This window comes from Lampetra planeri, chromosome 43 (genome assembly GCF_965212315.1).
Source record: "Lampetra planeri chromosome 43, kcLamPlan1.2.h2, whole genome shotgun sequence".
Taxonomy (NCBI): Eukaryota; Metazoa; Chordata; class Hyperoartia; order Petromyzontiformes; family Petromyzontidae; genus Lampetra; species Lampetra planeri.
In genome coordinates, this window is record NC_136149.1 from 3,375,680 (window position 1) to 3,391,134 (window position 15,455).

The window sequence follows — 15,455 nt, forward strand, 5'->3', positions numbered from 1 at the left end:
TTGCAACGCAAATCCACCCAGGGCCTGGGCCCGTGGCTCCATCTCCACGGTAACCGTCCTCTGGCACGTTCTCTCCTCCGGCTGGTTGAGTCGCGATCACAGGGAGCACGCGACGCGAGAGCGTCCTAGGGTGTGGGCAAACCAAAATAGCTGTCGGGGGGGGGGGGGGTGTTACGAGTTGCCACCCAGCCGGGATTTCAACTCCCATCATCCAACTTGCAAGTCAAGATGTCAGGAGGTCATCACTGCTGCCACTGATGCCAGCACATCTCGCCATTGCTCCCTTCTGGCGGTTAGGTCTTCCCCAACCCCCCCCCCCATCCTTCAAGGGACGTTCTCTTACAGTCGCCATCACCGGCCTCAACCACCTCGGTGGCTTTCGGTCCTCTTCGCCGTCGGCCGCCAAACCTCTGCTGGGCGCCGCTCCCAGCGACCGTCTCGGCAAGCCGCCCTCCCCCCGCCAACCACTGCGGACGCGTCGCCGCGCTCAGCCGAACAACCGCCGGTTGACCACAAACGACGGCCCAGAATTTTCACTTTGCAAATGGATTTTTTTCCTCTCTCTCCCCCTTTATTTACAACAAAGAACCGTGCTGGGGGTAATACGGGGCAAGGTTGGTGATCAGGCGGGGTATGGGGTCACGGTTCGGGGGTGGGGGGGGGGCAGGCGAGCGAGCAAGGTGAAAATGATCGTGTTCATCCTTCTCGGTGGGATTTGCACAGCCTACGCGTGAACAACAACAACAACTAAAAAAATATGGGACGCCGCGTTGCGCGCCCGTCACCGCAGACGGCAAACCGCGTCGCAAGAGCAGCCGGCCGGGCGAGAGCAAAAAAAAACAAAACGCCGGATGAACGTCGCGAGCGATCCCAGCCTTTTTTGGTGTAATCTTCCGCAGGGAAGCGGCAAGCGTAACATTTAATGTGCGGTCATTATTTGTTGATGTTGCCAAGTCGCATGGGAAAAAAAAAATACGTTTAATTTGAATTCAAACGCGTCGAGGCGTAAGCGTAAAAGGATGGCCACTGAGGACGTCTATTTACAATACTTTTGTTTAATTACATCACGCTGATTGTGGAAGGCAAGCAAAATATAAATTAATACGGGGGGGGGGGGGGGAAGAAGTTTCACATTAAATTTGTAAAAAAAGAAAAATTGCTAATTTTGCTGGCCAAATAAATGAGGAATGTCGATTTAAATTTTTGTTCCCATATGGCATCACATCCAGAAATGGATTTGTACAATGTGTCGACAAACAAGCAGGGATTCTACATTTACGCAGCCAGGCAAGCAGCCACAACCTCGCGGCGCGAGTCTCGCCCGCTCAGAGAGAGATCCGTGCGGGCAGGCATCTTTCCTCGAGCGGTCTCGCACGTTGGGAGGTTGAAAAACATTGCCCGGAGGAAACCCACACGCACAGCGGGGAGAACGGCAGGAGAACACTCAAAAAATCCACCCGCCCAGGAAAGCATCCGCGAACCTACTTGCTACGCTGCCCCGCTGTGGGTGTCTCGTGCAAAACAAAAGTTTAATCCCCCCCCCACCGCGTGAGCCAGTGACCACCTCTGAGTTGCTGGATGAGAGAGAGGTTGCACCACAGCCAGCGCGCACTGGGCAAGGGCGACTCGTGACACTTTTGGCTTTTCGAAATCTTTGACCAATTGAGGCCACCAGCCACAACAACTAACTCATAGCCGCAACTTTTTTCTTTTCTTTTCGATTTAAAGCTTGCGTGACTGCAGGGATTCATCTTCTTGGTTCTTTAGGTAAAGTCACGTAGAAGAGAAATAATAATAAAAAAAATTGTTTTATTTTTATTATTTTATAAGTATTTTATTTTTTATTATTTTATTATTTCCCTTCTACGTGACTTTACCGAAAGAACCAAGAAGATGAAGCCGCAACTTTGCTTTTATTTTATTTTTGACCGTATATAATTGTTTCACGTGTTTACCGCACATCTGTGAGGAAAGAGCTTCATAGCTCATCAGATTCCTGCAAGTTTTAAATAAAGACCGATTCTGTTGAATGATGCGATGGTGACTTTTGTTTTGGGTGGCAGGTTTGTGCCGGACGGGCGACAACTTTTGACGCGTTAAGCAAAAATTTACTTGACTAAGAGACGCCTCGAGCGGTTCGGAGGTCTGTCATGGCTCTCGTCAGAGACGCGAGCCTCCGATGGATGCAGAGATCCTCGTTTTAGCCGCCCGTGGCGGGAACGGCACTGTCAAATGTCCGGAGTTGTTGGTCTTTGCCCACGTCGTGAATTACGGCACACGCACAAACAGCCGTCACCACGCCCTAATCTGGTTTCTCAATCCGCTCGCGGCGTATTTCCAGCTCCACTAACGGAATATTTCGCTTTGAATGGAACGTAATGGACACGGTTCTGTGACATCTTATGGGGCCATTCCACGACATGGGGCGGTGCACTGTTAGATGCAATGTAAATGGCAAAATCTGTGTGGTGTACAAGAGCCCAGCCGTCAACAATAACCACTCAAGAATGACTTAAGAGACTGGAGTTGGCAGTGCATGTATACACGTTGAACTTCTTTCGCACCGTGCGTATCCAACCGTGCTAACCAGAGGCGCGGAGAAAGGACAACAAACTCAACACAAAAAACGGTTCCGCAGTGATGCGTAAGCACGGAATACAAATATTTTACCAGCATTGTCATAGCACACAGTCTTCGAACAGAAGAGTACATGAATAAGGTTACATTTTGACCGCGTGTCCCTTCTTCCTGGCAGAGCGAAGTCCGATTGTCTGGTTAATCTGGTTAAAGAAAAACATACTCTAATCTGGTTAAAGAAAAACATACTTGTACTTTTTTCTTCTTGGTTCTTTCGGTAAAGTCACGTAGAAGGGAAGTAATAAAATAATAAAACAATAAAATAATTCTCACGACGTTTCGGCTGTCTCCCCGACAGGCCTGGTCTTCACCTGAGGACGGCTGCTTGCGTTGTGGCCGAAACGTGAGAATTATTTTATTATGTTTTATTTTTATTATTTTATTACTTCCCTTCTACGTGACTTTACCGAAAGAACCAAGAAGATGAATCCCTGCAGTCACGAAAGCTTTAAATCGAAATTTATACTTGTACTTTGCCAATTCGTTGTGTTTCTTTATGACAATATTGGTGAATAACACTGTGTAACAAAAATGTTTTTTTTTGTTTCTGGGTAGTAAGTGTAAGTTTCTAATTGCTTATGCTTCAAAAGTACAGAAAATTTATATGCCCCACAAACTTTGCTTTTATGACCAGGACAGTGATAATTTGAAATGTACCTATTTTCAATGAGAAAACGCGGTGTGCATTTGTATCATTTCTTCACATAAAGTCCTGGTCACAAAAGCAAAGTTAGTGTGAAATAACAGCCATTGTCTCTACTTTTGAGGCATAAGCAATTAGAAAATAACACTTACTACCCAGGGACAAAAATCGTGTTACATAGTGTTTCCTGCAACCAGCTGAAATATTTTTGCTCGTGTTTAAAACTACTCATTCGGGTGATGAAAGCTTGGATGCACAGCGGGGGTACATTTTGAAACATCCTTCAGTTTTGACGGTCTCAGCCCGGTCACCAACGACTGCACAAATAAAACCACAAATAAAAGCCATCGTCGCGTAAAAACTTTGGTTCCGCACTTAATTTGGCGAAATTTCAGCACTCGGGAAATTGAAAACATCGGTGTGACGGTGACGCGACGAACTTCACTCTCGCACGCAAAGCAGGGAATGGTAAACGCCGCCCTCCACTCTGCATGGATCAGAGGTCACTCGAAGGGGCGGGGATCTCTCGGACGCAGCCCCGCGATATCCACTTGGGTGGGCCGCTGCGCCACTGCTGGGGCAAAAATTGCGGGAGAAAAATCGTTTTCCTGTAAAATAATCACAAAATAAATACACGAAACGGATCTTTAAAATGAGATGCTGCCCATCGCAACAGCGCGTCCGTGAGTGTTGAGAGCGGATGGACGGACGGACGGACCGTGCGACAACTTTGCCTGAAGCAACGTCGTGCATACGGACAACAAAGCCCCATCACACTGCAGCCAAGCAAATAGCGACGATCTACACGTGGGTTTGAGTGTTTGGCGATGGCCTGGGATCCCATTAGCCACTTATAGCATGAGCCCCATCTTAACAGGAAACCCGTGACCGGACACATTATAATGCCTATGGCTAACTTAAGTCTTTGTAGAGTTCTGTCAAAACCCTCCCCGCCACGCCGACGGGTCGCGCCGTTGACGTCCGACGTTTCGGCTCCACGTCCTTGCTTGGGAGCCTCTTCTTCGGTCGAACAACGTCGGGGGGAGGGAGGGGGGGAAGAGCCGCCCGCGGAACAACCGCGGAAGACGCGGTCGGCCTGGGCTAGCGACGCAGGCTCCCGGTGTCGTTATCCTAGGGGATTGCAACTCGGCCTGTTTGCCTTTGGCACCGATAATAGGGCGGCGAACCCTCGCGAGTTTCGTTTTTGCACGTTTGTTTGTACGTTTCGACGGGGATTCAGATTCCCGCTCGCTCCACGCCACTCCCGCAGGAGTCGCCGACCTTGCCACATCACTTGGACACCAGCTTGGCGCCCATGAACTTGTGCTGCTCCTCCGCGTGCCTGAGAAAGAGAAACGCGGGAGAGAGAGAGAGAGAGAAAGACCCAGGGCACACGCGCGCGCAACAGGGTTATAAAGGCGGGAGGGGCTTAACGAAGACGGGATCTCGTCAGACGGCGCCATCAAACGGCCGCGAGCTATTTATCGCGCTGCCGGATGGGCGGCGTCACCGAGCAGTCTCCAGTGGTGGGCGTGCTCACGGGTCTGCTCCCTTCAACTTTGGCTGCCCACCCCGTCATCCGTCTCGACCGCCTCGAACGCACCGGCAGGTCAACATCGCTACGATGCCCTTTTTAAACACGTAGGAGGCTTTCGCGACCAACATCGTTTTTTTGGGGGTTAGACCGCGTAAATATACAAATGTGTCGTTAAACCCGCCACCATCCTACACAGCCAACTAAGGTTTGTCACGTAAACAGAACGTGGCAATTCGTCACTAGTACAGCACGCAAGTGATGTCATCACATCTAGCCCTCTATTTAAGGAACAAAACAGGAGGATTTCTTCACAAATCTGGCTGTCGCCTTACGAAGCTAGTCGTAATTACTGGCTAAACGTCGTACTCAGATTGTAAATGTTGTGGCTTGGCTCCCCAACACAGAGTGGTGCTCATGTTTCACTGCTTGCCACAAGTGAACCACAATACCTTGCTGATCTCGTCAAGGGGCATAAACCATCACGTAAACTCCGCTCATCCTCGCAGCAGCAGCGGCTTCTCACTAGCCATCGAACAGAGACGGTCACCGCATCGTGCACTTTCAGATGTGCTTCTGCGGCCGTCTGGAACGCTCTTCCTTCCGATATTAGGAAGCCATTGGAAATTTGCTCTTTTAAATCACCATCTAGATCGAAAACTAATTTCTTTAGAGTTAGATCATGTAAATGTAAATGTGTCGTAACCCTCCACCATCTGACACAGCCGGAAAGGTTTGTCACGTAAACAACGCGCCAATTTAGTTACACTTCAGCCCACCGGTGTGTTGGAGAGTACAATTTGAATACCCTCCAACACACCGGTAGGCTTAAGTAGTAACTAATTGGCGCTCTGTTTACGTGACAAACCTTAACTGGCTGTGACGGGTGGTGGAGGGTTACGACACATTGAGACTTACGCGATCTAACCCCAAAGAAATTAGTTTTTAATTGGTCGCGAAATCCTACGTGTTGAACTCATTTCTTGAGAACTGCTTTTTGTGTTTGGTTTGTTGTCCTTCCCCCGCACCCCCGATGAGCGCGTTTGGCTACGTACAGCGTTAAAGCCGCTGAACATACACACATTAAAAAAATTAACCCGTTAAAACAAAGTTTTTCACTATAAATCCTTTATATGCGTGGCATCGGTTTTATTTTATTATTCATTTCTGTTTTTCTTGAGTAAGAGTTTCATTTTTATCACATTGGTATTTTCAATGAAATATGAAAAAAAAAATTCCTAAAAAGTGGAACATTTTGAAAAAAAAATTTTCACGAAAATTAATTGTCACGCACGAGTCTGTGTGCAAAATGTCAGCTCGATGGGAAGTGGGTTAAAAAACGACCGAAAGATTTGCACGGTCGTAAGCGCGCAAGCAAGCAAGTGAACTTAATATAAAGGATTTAAAAAGGTGTATCAATGCCGGAGGGATGATGGGCCAATTCAACCCCCAACCCAGGACCTGAACTCTGAACCTCCCAGCTGCGCACCGCTCGTGCTACACCGCCGAGCCACGGAGACGGTGGGGGGCGGGGGGGGCAGGGAGCAGGGGGGGGGGCAGGGAGCGGGGGGGGGGCATCTCACCGCGTCATATCCTCAATATCCACCAGCATGGCATCCTGCTCCATGTGCAGCTCGTCCCGCACCAGCAGCAGCTGCACCAGCTCTTCGTTGAGGCCTGGTCGCGAACAACACCAGCAACAGGGGGGCCCTCAGCGGTGTTTTTATTTTGACATGCGACAAGCCCCCCGCTGAACGCGTGGCGGGGTTCACACTGCGACGTGCTTCCGCTCCAACGCGGCGCTTCCAATAGGGAACACTTAACAATAGGGAACACTTAAAAAAAAGTGTGCCGTTCCTGGCCCTGCCCCCCTCAACCATTATATATACGGAGTGGTATCTCCTGTAATCCCTCATTTACTTGATACAGCTGTCGGGCTGTGACGGTTCCACCTGAAGACGGAAGCTTGTGTTGCCTCCGAAACGTCGTGATTTTTATTTTACTTTTATTAATTTTAATTTTTTACCTACGTGACTTTACCGAAAAAACCTAAGAATAGGGAACACTTTTCGCACAACGCGGAGAGCGCACCGTTATAACGTAGTCCGCCCGTTATAACGTGGTCCGCGCCCGTTGTAACGTAGTCCGCGCCCGTTGTAACACGGTTTCTAAGCGGTCGACGATGAACTATTTTCTTGAGCTGCTTCGCTTGTGCGTGCGTCGTAACCGGCCAAACTTTTCCGTGGCATTATTTATGGGTAAATACTTTTCGCTCCACGCGAATTTCGCTCGACGCGGCACTTTTCAGGAACGGGTCCACCACCGCGTTAAACGGGGACTTACTGTGTATGTGTATATATACCGGATATATACACTTTCACGACAACAATTAGGCCACCGCGTAGTTTAGGTGGTGGGCCTAACCCTAAAGCGACGTTAGTGGAACCCTCCAAACACTCGAGCAACGGAGGGTGCGTCGCCGATAACGACATATTTGCCAATAATTGCATGGCCAGACGCTAAAAAAATCGATTACGAATCGTGATAAACCCACACGCTAGGCATTTGCTCGGTCTGTCCATCCGTCAGTCCGTCTTTAGGTTGGGGTAAAAAATAACTCAATACGAACAATACTTTATTTAGTATGCAGCTGCGTTGCAGTTAGGGACCCACCCGATCCAAAGCTGGGAATATCGAGGAAGAGATTAAAGGCAAAACAGTCGGGGGGGGGGAAGCCACAGTGATAACGAGTTAGCCTTGTCGGCCAAGGCGATGACGTCGCATGCCAGCACTCTGCATAACAAGCTCCTGTCCCGCCCAGGCAGATTGATGATAATTGACGTTCAATTGCCGCGTTGGTGGCATTCGTTGTGATTTCTCACTGAACAGAGTGGGCCGTCCGGGTACCGATTGAGAGGCTTCCTACCCTCTGCGAGCGGCCGTTTCGGTGAGCTACCGTTGCCTCGTGCCGGGCGTGAGACGGGGGGGGGGGGGGGGGGGCTCTTACTCTCGATCTGCGAGTGGAGGTCGTTGACGATGACCTGCAGCTGCCCCTCCGTCATGCCGTGCAGGTCGCCCGGACGGAGGCTCCGCTTGAGCAGAGACTCGCCCAGGTGGGGCAGGTGCGGGAGCTGTGGGGTGGGCACAGCAGAGATTTCCACTGCCTCCGTTACAACAACGCCCACGTTTACGTTGCGCCCGTAACGTACGTCATCTCACGGGTAGTAGTTGTAAGGGCAGGGAGCCACCGGCACGGTCGGCTACGTACGGTGTGAAAGAAGTGCAATATACATAGATACGCAGAGACCCACCGACACCCAGAGACCCATATACACCCACAGAGACCTATAGGCCAACGGAGACCCACAGAGACACCCATAGAATCAGAATATTTATTTGTACTGGAGGAATTCGATGAGAAGATCATTTTTACAGATGCCCAGTCGGGGTGCGTGGTCAGAACGTTACAACAACGGCACTGACGGCTGTGGGGGTGGCGGGGGGATGAAGTGATTCCCGTATTTTCGTCGGGGGCAGCGGAGGATGAAGAAGCGACCCTCCCACCGAACGGAGGATGACCGAGGTGCTTTCGACGTTGAGAAAATTCCATTTACCAGTTGTTTTGGCTGCATGCAGCGCCACCCACCCCACCCCGCCTGGCGTGCCCACACCACCCCCCCCTCCCCGCCCCGTCCCCCAGCGTTTGCCCTCACCAGGTCCGAGAGGGGCGGCTTGCTGCGCTTTTCCACCTGCACCTGCATGCGCGCCATCGGCTGCGCCATGGCGAGCGCCATGCGCGCCTCGTCCTGCAGCCGACGGCGTCGCGACGCAAAGTCCATCTCGTCGAGGGGCGACTCCATCGCGTCCTCGTCCCCCTCCTCCTCGGGGCTGTCGCGCTCCGAGTACGACGAGCTCTGCTTGCTCTGCGCCCGACGGCGTACCGGGAGAGGGGTGGGAGCCACGGTGGCGGGATGTCAACTACCTCGCCTGGTTTGCGGGAGTTCGTCGGTCCGATCCCGACCCCGACGCCTGCTGTATGTTTGGAGTTTGCGTGTTTCTCTCTCCCCCCGTGGTCGCGTGGGCTCTTCTCCCGGCCGTCCGGTTTTTCCCTCCACATTTAGAAACAACGTCACGCCTTCAGAGTATTTGGCGACTGCGATACATTTGCACGTGATAGGCCACTCCGTTGAGCTATCTTTTGTGGCCAGGTCGCTTCTGAAAAGGAGCTATGTGGCTCTGTGGGCCTTAGCTGGTTAAAAATAAATAGTTTGGTTTATAGTTTAGGGTGCGCGGGGGGGGGGCGGGGGAAGCCGGGTGAGCAATCTCGATCGCTTCATTAAAGACGCAAACGGATAAACGCAATGAGTGACACCACCCTGGCCTTGCAGCAACCCACTCCTTTGGTTTGTTATTTGTTGCGGTTGCACCCGATTCAAGAGCCGAATGGCTCACAGGGCTATACCAAATAAATGCAACTGAAACTGAAAATACTCCTCCCGGTGGAATGGTTCAGTCCGTCTGGCAGGGGAAGAGGGCCAGCGGGCGAGTGGTGCGCGGGGCGTACCATGGGAGACGCGGGGGTGTCAGGGCTGGTCTCGGTCTTGCTGCTCTCCTCGGCGTCGCTCCCGCTGTCGTTGACGAAGCAGATCTGCAGGTTCATGCCGCTCTGCAGCCTGCGGAGGGACGGGGAAGACGCCCAGTCAGTCCTTTGTTGAGCGGCTCCTTTATTTAACCACTGTTCACCTGCGGAGGTGGCAGACCAGTGGAGACTGCGAGTCCTCCCCCACTGTTGTCGCCAAGGGGGTGATTCTCAACGCCAACGTCATCTCCTACTCTAATTAGAATTTCCCGTTTACATCTCCGAGCCAGTGAACGGTTTCCTGGTTCTCACGGCAGGGGGCGAGTCTATCCATAGGATTAACGCTGTTAACTTCCCCACAACGGTCCCTATTTTATCGACCCTGCAGTGATGATTGGTCGAGTCAACCGGCAACCAGGGCTTGAACTCACGAACTTCCCATTGCGAGCCGCTCGCTCTGCCGCTGAGACATCTGCGCGTCAGTCCCCGGTTCAGCCAGCCCTTCATTCAACCGTTCTTTAATTACCCGGCCCGTTTTTTTGATCAACCGAGTAGGCAACCAGCGAAACCTCGGCTCACCCGAAGCGACACCCAGACCCTAACCGGGACCTTAACCGGGACGCGAACCGGGACCACCCGGGACCCACCGGGACCCACCGGGACCCACCAGGACCCTAACCAGGACCCATCGGGACCCACCGGGACCCACCGTGACCCACCAGGACCCTAACCGGGACCCACCGGGACCCACCGGGACCCACCAGGACCCTAACCAGGACCCACCGTGACCCACCAGGACCCTAACCGGGACCCACCGTGACCCACCGGGACCCACCGGGACCCACCAGGACCCTAACCAGGACCCACCGGGACCCACCGGGACCCACCGTGACCCACCAGGACCCTCACCGGGACCCACCGTGACCCACCAGGACCCTCACCAGGACCCACCGTGACCCACCAGGACCCTAACCAGGACCCACCGTGACCCACCGGGACCCACCGTGACCCACCAGGACCCTAACCGGGACCCACCGGGACCCACCGTGACCCACCAGGACCCTAACCGGGACCCACCGTGACCCACCGGGACCCACCGTGACCCACCAGGACCCTAACCGGGACCCACCGGGACCCACCAGGACCCTAACCAGGACCCACCGTGACCCACCGGGACCCACCGTGACCCACCAGGACCCTAACCGGGACCCACCGGGACCCACCGTGACCCACCAGGACCCTCACCAGGACCCACCGTGACCCACCAGGACCCTCACCAGGACCCACCGTGACCCACCAGGACCCTAACCAGGACCCACCGGGACCCACCGGGACCCACCGGGACCCACCAGGACCCTCACCAGGACCCACCGTGACCCACCAGGACCCTCACCAGGACCCACCGTGACCCACCAGGACCCTAACCAGGACCCACCGGGACCCACCGTGACCCACCGTGACCCACCAGGACCCTCACCAGGACCCACCGTGACCCACCAGGACCCTCACCAGGACCCACCGTGACCCACCAGGACCCACCGGGACCCACCGTGACCCACCAGGACCCTAACCAGGACCCACCGTGACCCACCAGGACCCACCGGGACCCACCAGGACCCTAACCAGGACCCACCGTGACCCACCGGGACCCACCGTGACCCACCAGGACCCTAACCGGGACCCACCGGGACCCACCGTGACCCACCAGGACCCTAACCGGGACCCACCGGGACCCACCGGGACCCACCGTGACCCACCAGGACCCTAACCGGGACCCACCGTGACCCACCGTGACCCACCAGGACCCTAACCGGGACCCACCGGGACCCACCGGGACCCACCAGGACCCTAACCAGGACCCACCGGGACCCACCGTGACCCACCAGGACCCTAACGGGGACCCACCGTGACCCACCGTGACCCACCGTGACCCACCAGGACCCTCACCAGGACCCACCGGGACCCACCAGGACCCTAACCAGGACCCACCGTGACCCACCGGGACCCACCGTGACCCACCAGGACCCTAACCGGGACCCACCGGGACCCACCGGGACCCACCGTGACCCACCAGGACCCTAACCGGGACCCACCGTGACCCACCGTGACCCACCAGGACCCTAACCGGGACCCACCGGGACCCACCGGGACCCACCAGGACCCTAACCAGGACCCACCGGGACCCACCGGGACCCACCGTGACCCACCAGGACCCTAACGGGGACCCACCGTGACCCACCGTGACCCACCGTGACCCACCAGGACCCTCACCAGGACCCACCGTGACCCACCAGGACCCTCACCAGGACCCACCGTGACCCACCAGGACCCTAACCAGGACCCACCGGGACCCACCGGGACCCACCGGGACCCACCAGGACCCTCACCAGGACCCACCGTGACCCACCAGGACCCTCACCAGGACCCACCGTGACCCACCAGGACCCTAACCAGGACCCACCGGGACCCACCGTGACCCACCGTGACCCACCAGGACCCTCACCAGGACCCACCGTGACCCACCAGGACCCTCACCAGGACCCACCGTGACCCACCAGGACCCACCGGGACCCACCGTGACCCACCAGGACCCTAACCAGGACCCACCGTGACCCACCAGGACCCACCGGGACCCACCAGGACCCTAACCAGGACCCACCGTGACCCACCGGGACCCACCGTGACCCACCAGGACCCTAACCGGGACCCACCGGGACCCACCGTGACCCACCAGGACCCTAACCGGGACCCACCGGGACCCACCGGGACCCACCGTGACCCACCAGGACCCTAACCGGGACCCACCGTGACCCACCGTGACCCACCAGGACCCTAACCGGGACCCACCGGGACCCACCGGGACCCACCAGGACCCTAACCAGGACCCACCGGGACCCACCGGGACCCACCGTGACCCACCAGGACCCTAACGGGGACCCACCGTGACCCACCGTGACCCACCGTGACCCACCAGGACCCTCACCAGGACCCACCGTGACCCACCAGGACCCTCACCAGGACCCACCGTGACCCACCAGGACCCTAACCAGGACCCACCGGGACCCACCGGGACCCACCGGGACCCACCAGGACCCTCACCAGGACCCACCGTGACCCACCAGGACCCTCACCAGGACCCACCGTGACCCACCAGGACCCTAACCAGGACCCACCGGGACCCACCGTGACCCACCGTGACCCACCAGGACCCTCACCAGGACCCACCGTGACCCACCAGGACCCTCACCAGGACCCACCGTGACCCACCAGGACCCACCGGGACCCACCGTGACCCACCAGGACCCTAACCAGGACCCACCGGGACCCACCGGGACCCACCGGGACCCACCGTGACCCACCAGGACCCTAACCAGGACCCACCGGGACCCACCGTGACCCACCGTGACCCACCAGGACCCTCACCAGGACCCACCGTGACCCACCAGGACCCTAACCAGGACCCACCGGGACCCACCGGGACCCACCGGGACCCTAACCGGGACCCACCGGGACCCACCGGGACCCACTAGGACCCTAACCGGGACCCACCGTGACCCACCGGGACCCTAACCGGGACCCACCGGGAGGAGAGGCTTGGCTTTCCGCTGCGGCTGCACGTGGTGTAGATGCCCGGCCCATCGTCCAGAAACCCTCCGAGCGCCAACTTCTGCCGGATGGACTCCCGCTCGCTCCTCTGCGCCTGCGGCGAGCGAGGGCCGGGGAACGGGTGGAGCGGCAACAGAAGGGCGCGCAGAGGTCACGGAAGGGCAGCAGGGGAGGGACGGGAAGGAGTGGAGGGGCGAGGGAAGGGGAAGGGAATGGGCAAATGGGGAAGAGGCGAGGCTGCAAGAGGGGAACGAAGGGAGGTTAAGGAACGGGGACCCGCGACATGTGCCGGGAGAGTTTATTCCAGTGGTAGGGGTGCAAGGAGGCAGAAGGATCAAACAACGAGATTGGGCACAGAGAGGAGGAGAGGCAGAGCGGGAGGGAAGGTTGGCACGGCACGTGAAGGGGCGGCAATAAGGGACAGCACCGTGCCCGGCCGCCCGTCGTCGTCCGCCCGGTGCCGATGTTCACACATTCACGCTCGAATCGACCCCTCGCGAAGGTCTTTGACGGGATCAGACGCAACGTGACGTGCGTGCGAGCGGCGCGCGAGGCCGGGAACTGAGCGAACACCGCTGGGATATCGCAGCTCCGCGTGCGAGCCACCGCATCGCCGATCTCCTCTGGTGAAACGCGTGCTCGCGCGCACACACGTACACACACGCGCACACACATGCATACGTGCCCACACGTACACACACACGCGTACGTGCACACTCGTACGTGCTCACGTGCACAGACAAGCGCACACGAACGAACGCATGCGGACACTCAGGCCCGAGAGAAAAATTCTGGCGGTCAAACGTGAGCTTGCGTGACAATTGCCACCACCGCCATCAACATCACCGCCTACTGCTGTCACAGTCACTAGAATTATATTTACGTGACAAACCTTACTAATTGGTTGTGTCGGGTGGTGGCGGGTTTAACGACACTTTATATATTTACGCGATCTAACCCAAAAAACCTGTGTTATGGAGAATGATTTATATTCATGAAGACAAAGATCCCCCGTATTGCCTTAACAGACTGTTGGGGCAAGTGTTGTTAGCGAGCACCTATGAAGGCCGGCACGGCACACGAGGGGGTGGGTTGCCAGCACCACGCCCGGCCGCCTTTATCTCCCGAGCGGCGATGTTTACACACCGCACCAGGTACTCTTTTGAGGCCGAGTCAACCTAGGGGAGGCCCAGGACCGATTCATTCATCACCGATGTTGACCGCAAGCGGGAATCAAACTCAGGTCGTGGGGTTTTTTTAGCGCGGTGTGCTAACTGCGAAGCCACCACTCCCCTGACACACACACGCGCGCGCGCGGGCGGGCGAGCGAGCAAGCGAGTGCGGCAATTGCGTCCTGACCTTTGAGCAGAGCTTAGCGAAGGAAAAATGGGAAATCAATGTGTTGGCGCGAGTGAAAATGTCACACGAGCACGACTGGACACAGCGGGGGGAGCTTCGTGCTCATCACGCCCCCCCCCCCAGTGCCCCCCCCCCCCCACCCAGTTTCGCACAGGAGTCCCCTTCACGAGGATCCCGCAAAGGGGATGTCGAGTTATACGGCCAATAAGTTCCCGGGGAATGTTTAGCGTTGCGTCATCGGCGGTAACCGGATAGAACTCACGCGGCAGTCAAGTGTCTCCCCAGGCTCAAAGCGACATTGGGCAGTGCTCCGCTCTCCACTGGCTGCCCTCTAAGCCGGTGATTAGACCTCCCACATTGCTAATGGTGTCTGCATTAACCGCACGTGCTTGTGCTGAACACAACTTTCAGTTCGGTGTTTTAACATCTGAACACAACTGTTTTATTGCCAGAAAGGGTAAAACCAATTCTCATACTTTTAAACTGGCAAGAAAGGTCCCATGTTGTAGCTGATCACCCCGAGCTCTCGATGATGCGCTGATGGTGGCATTGTCTTTGTGCCGTTCGCCTGTTGGCGTCCTCTGGTCTAACACTGTGTGAGACGAGGCTCTAAAGAAAGCGGTCTCTGGTGTGGACCATTCAGTTCCAGAGCATGTTTTTGTTTGCATTTTCACCACAAGTATATGTGGTGAGATCGCGTAAATACAAATGTGTCGTTAAACCCGCCACCACCCGACACAGCCAACTAGTAAGGTTTGTCACGTAAACAGAACGTGGCCAATTCGTTACACAACATTGTGACCAGTCTCAGGCCACCAACCCACTTCAGTTGCCGCAACCTCCAATTAGCACGTTTGCTACGTACGGTGTGAAAGAAGCTCAACATAACACGGTTTAATGACGGGACACTTAAATCTTGATTTTAAGCTTTCGTGACTGCAGGAATTACTCTTTGGTTCTTTCGGTAAAGTCACGTAGAAAGAAAATTATTTAATTTATTTAATTTATTTTCTTTCTACCGAAAGAACCAACGAGTATCTGTGGTTAATGCAGACATGATTCCTTGCAAAGGTTTCAGTTTTGCCAGAAAGGGGAAA

The 15,455-nt window shown here is 55.7% G+C and overlaps 1 protein-coding gene across 2 annotated transcripts; it reads right to left on the reverse strand.

Moving 5' to 3' along the window:
• Nucleotides 1-1,894: 1,894 nt before the first annotated feature.
• Nucleotides 1,895-14,443, reverse strand: LOC144732597 (schwannomin-interacting protein 1-like). 2 transcript variants are annotated; one of them, XR_013588212.1, is made up of 7 exons: nt 12,975-14,443; nt 9,379-9,487; nt 8,528-8,737; nt 7,822-7,945; nt 6,398-6,491; nt 4,503-4,622; nt 1,895-3,851 (listed from the first exon to the last, which is right to left on the reverse strand). XR_013588212.1 is itself a non-coding variant. In XM_078614065.1 (6 exons), the coding sequence occupies exons 2-6, from the start codon at nt 9,472-9,474 to the stop codon at nt 4,571-4,573; spliced, it is 576 nt and encodes a 191-aa protein (XP_078470191.1). In that variant the 5' UTR covers nt 9,475-9,487; nt 12,975-14,443; the 3' UTR covers nt 1,895-4,570. The 2 variants fall into 2 exon arrangements, 1 of the variants encoding a protein (XP_078470191.1); XM_078614065.1 differs by having other exon boundaries at nt 1,895-4,622.
• Between the last annotated feature and the right edge of the window lie 1,012 nt (nt 14,444-15,455).

Bases quoted from the DNA above. Each gene is read 5' to 3' on its own strand.
- LOC144732597 (XM_078614065.1), bottom strand. From the start codon at position 9,474: ATGAACCTGCAGATCTGCTTCGTCAACGACAGCGGGAGCGACGCCGAG. The intron at 7,946-8,527 runs GTGAGGGCAAAC...CCCACCCCACAG, and splicing joins AGCCGCCCCTCTCGGACCTG to CTCCCGCACCTGCCCCACCT. The intron at 6,492-7,821 runs GTAAGAGCCCCC...GTTCGCGACCAG, and splicing joins CCTCCACTCGCAGATCGAGA to GCCTCAACGAAGAGCTGGTG.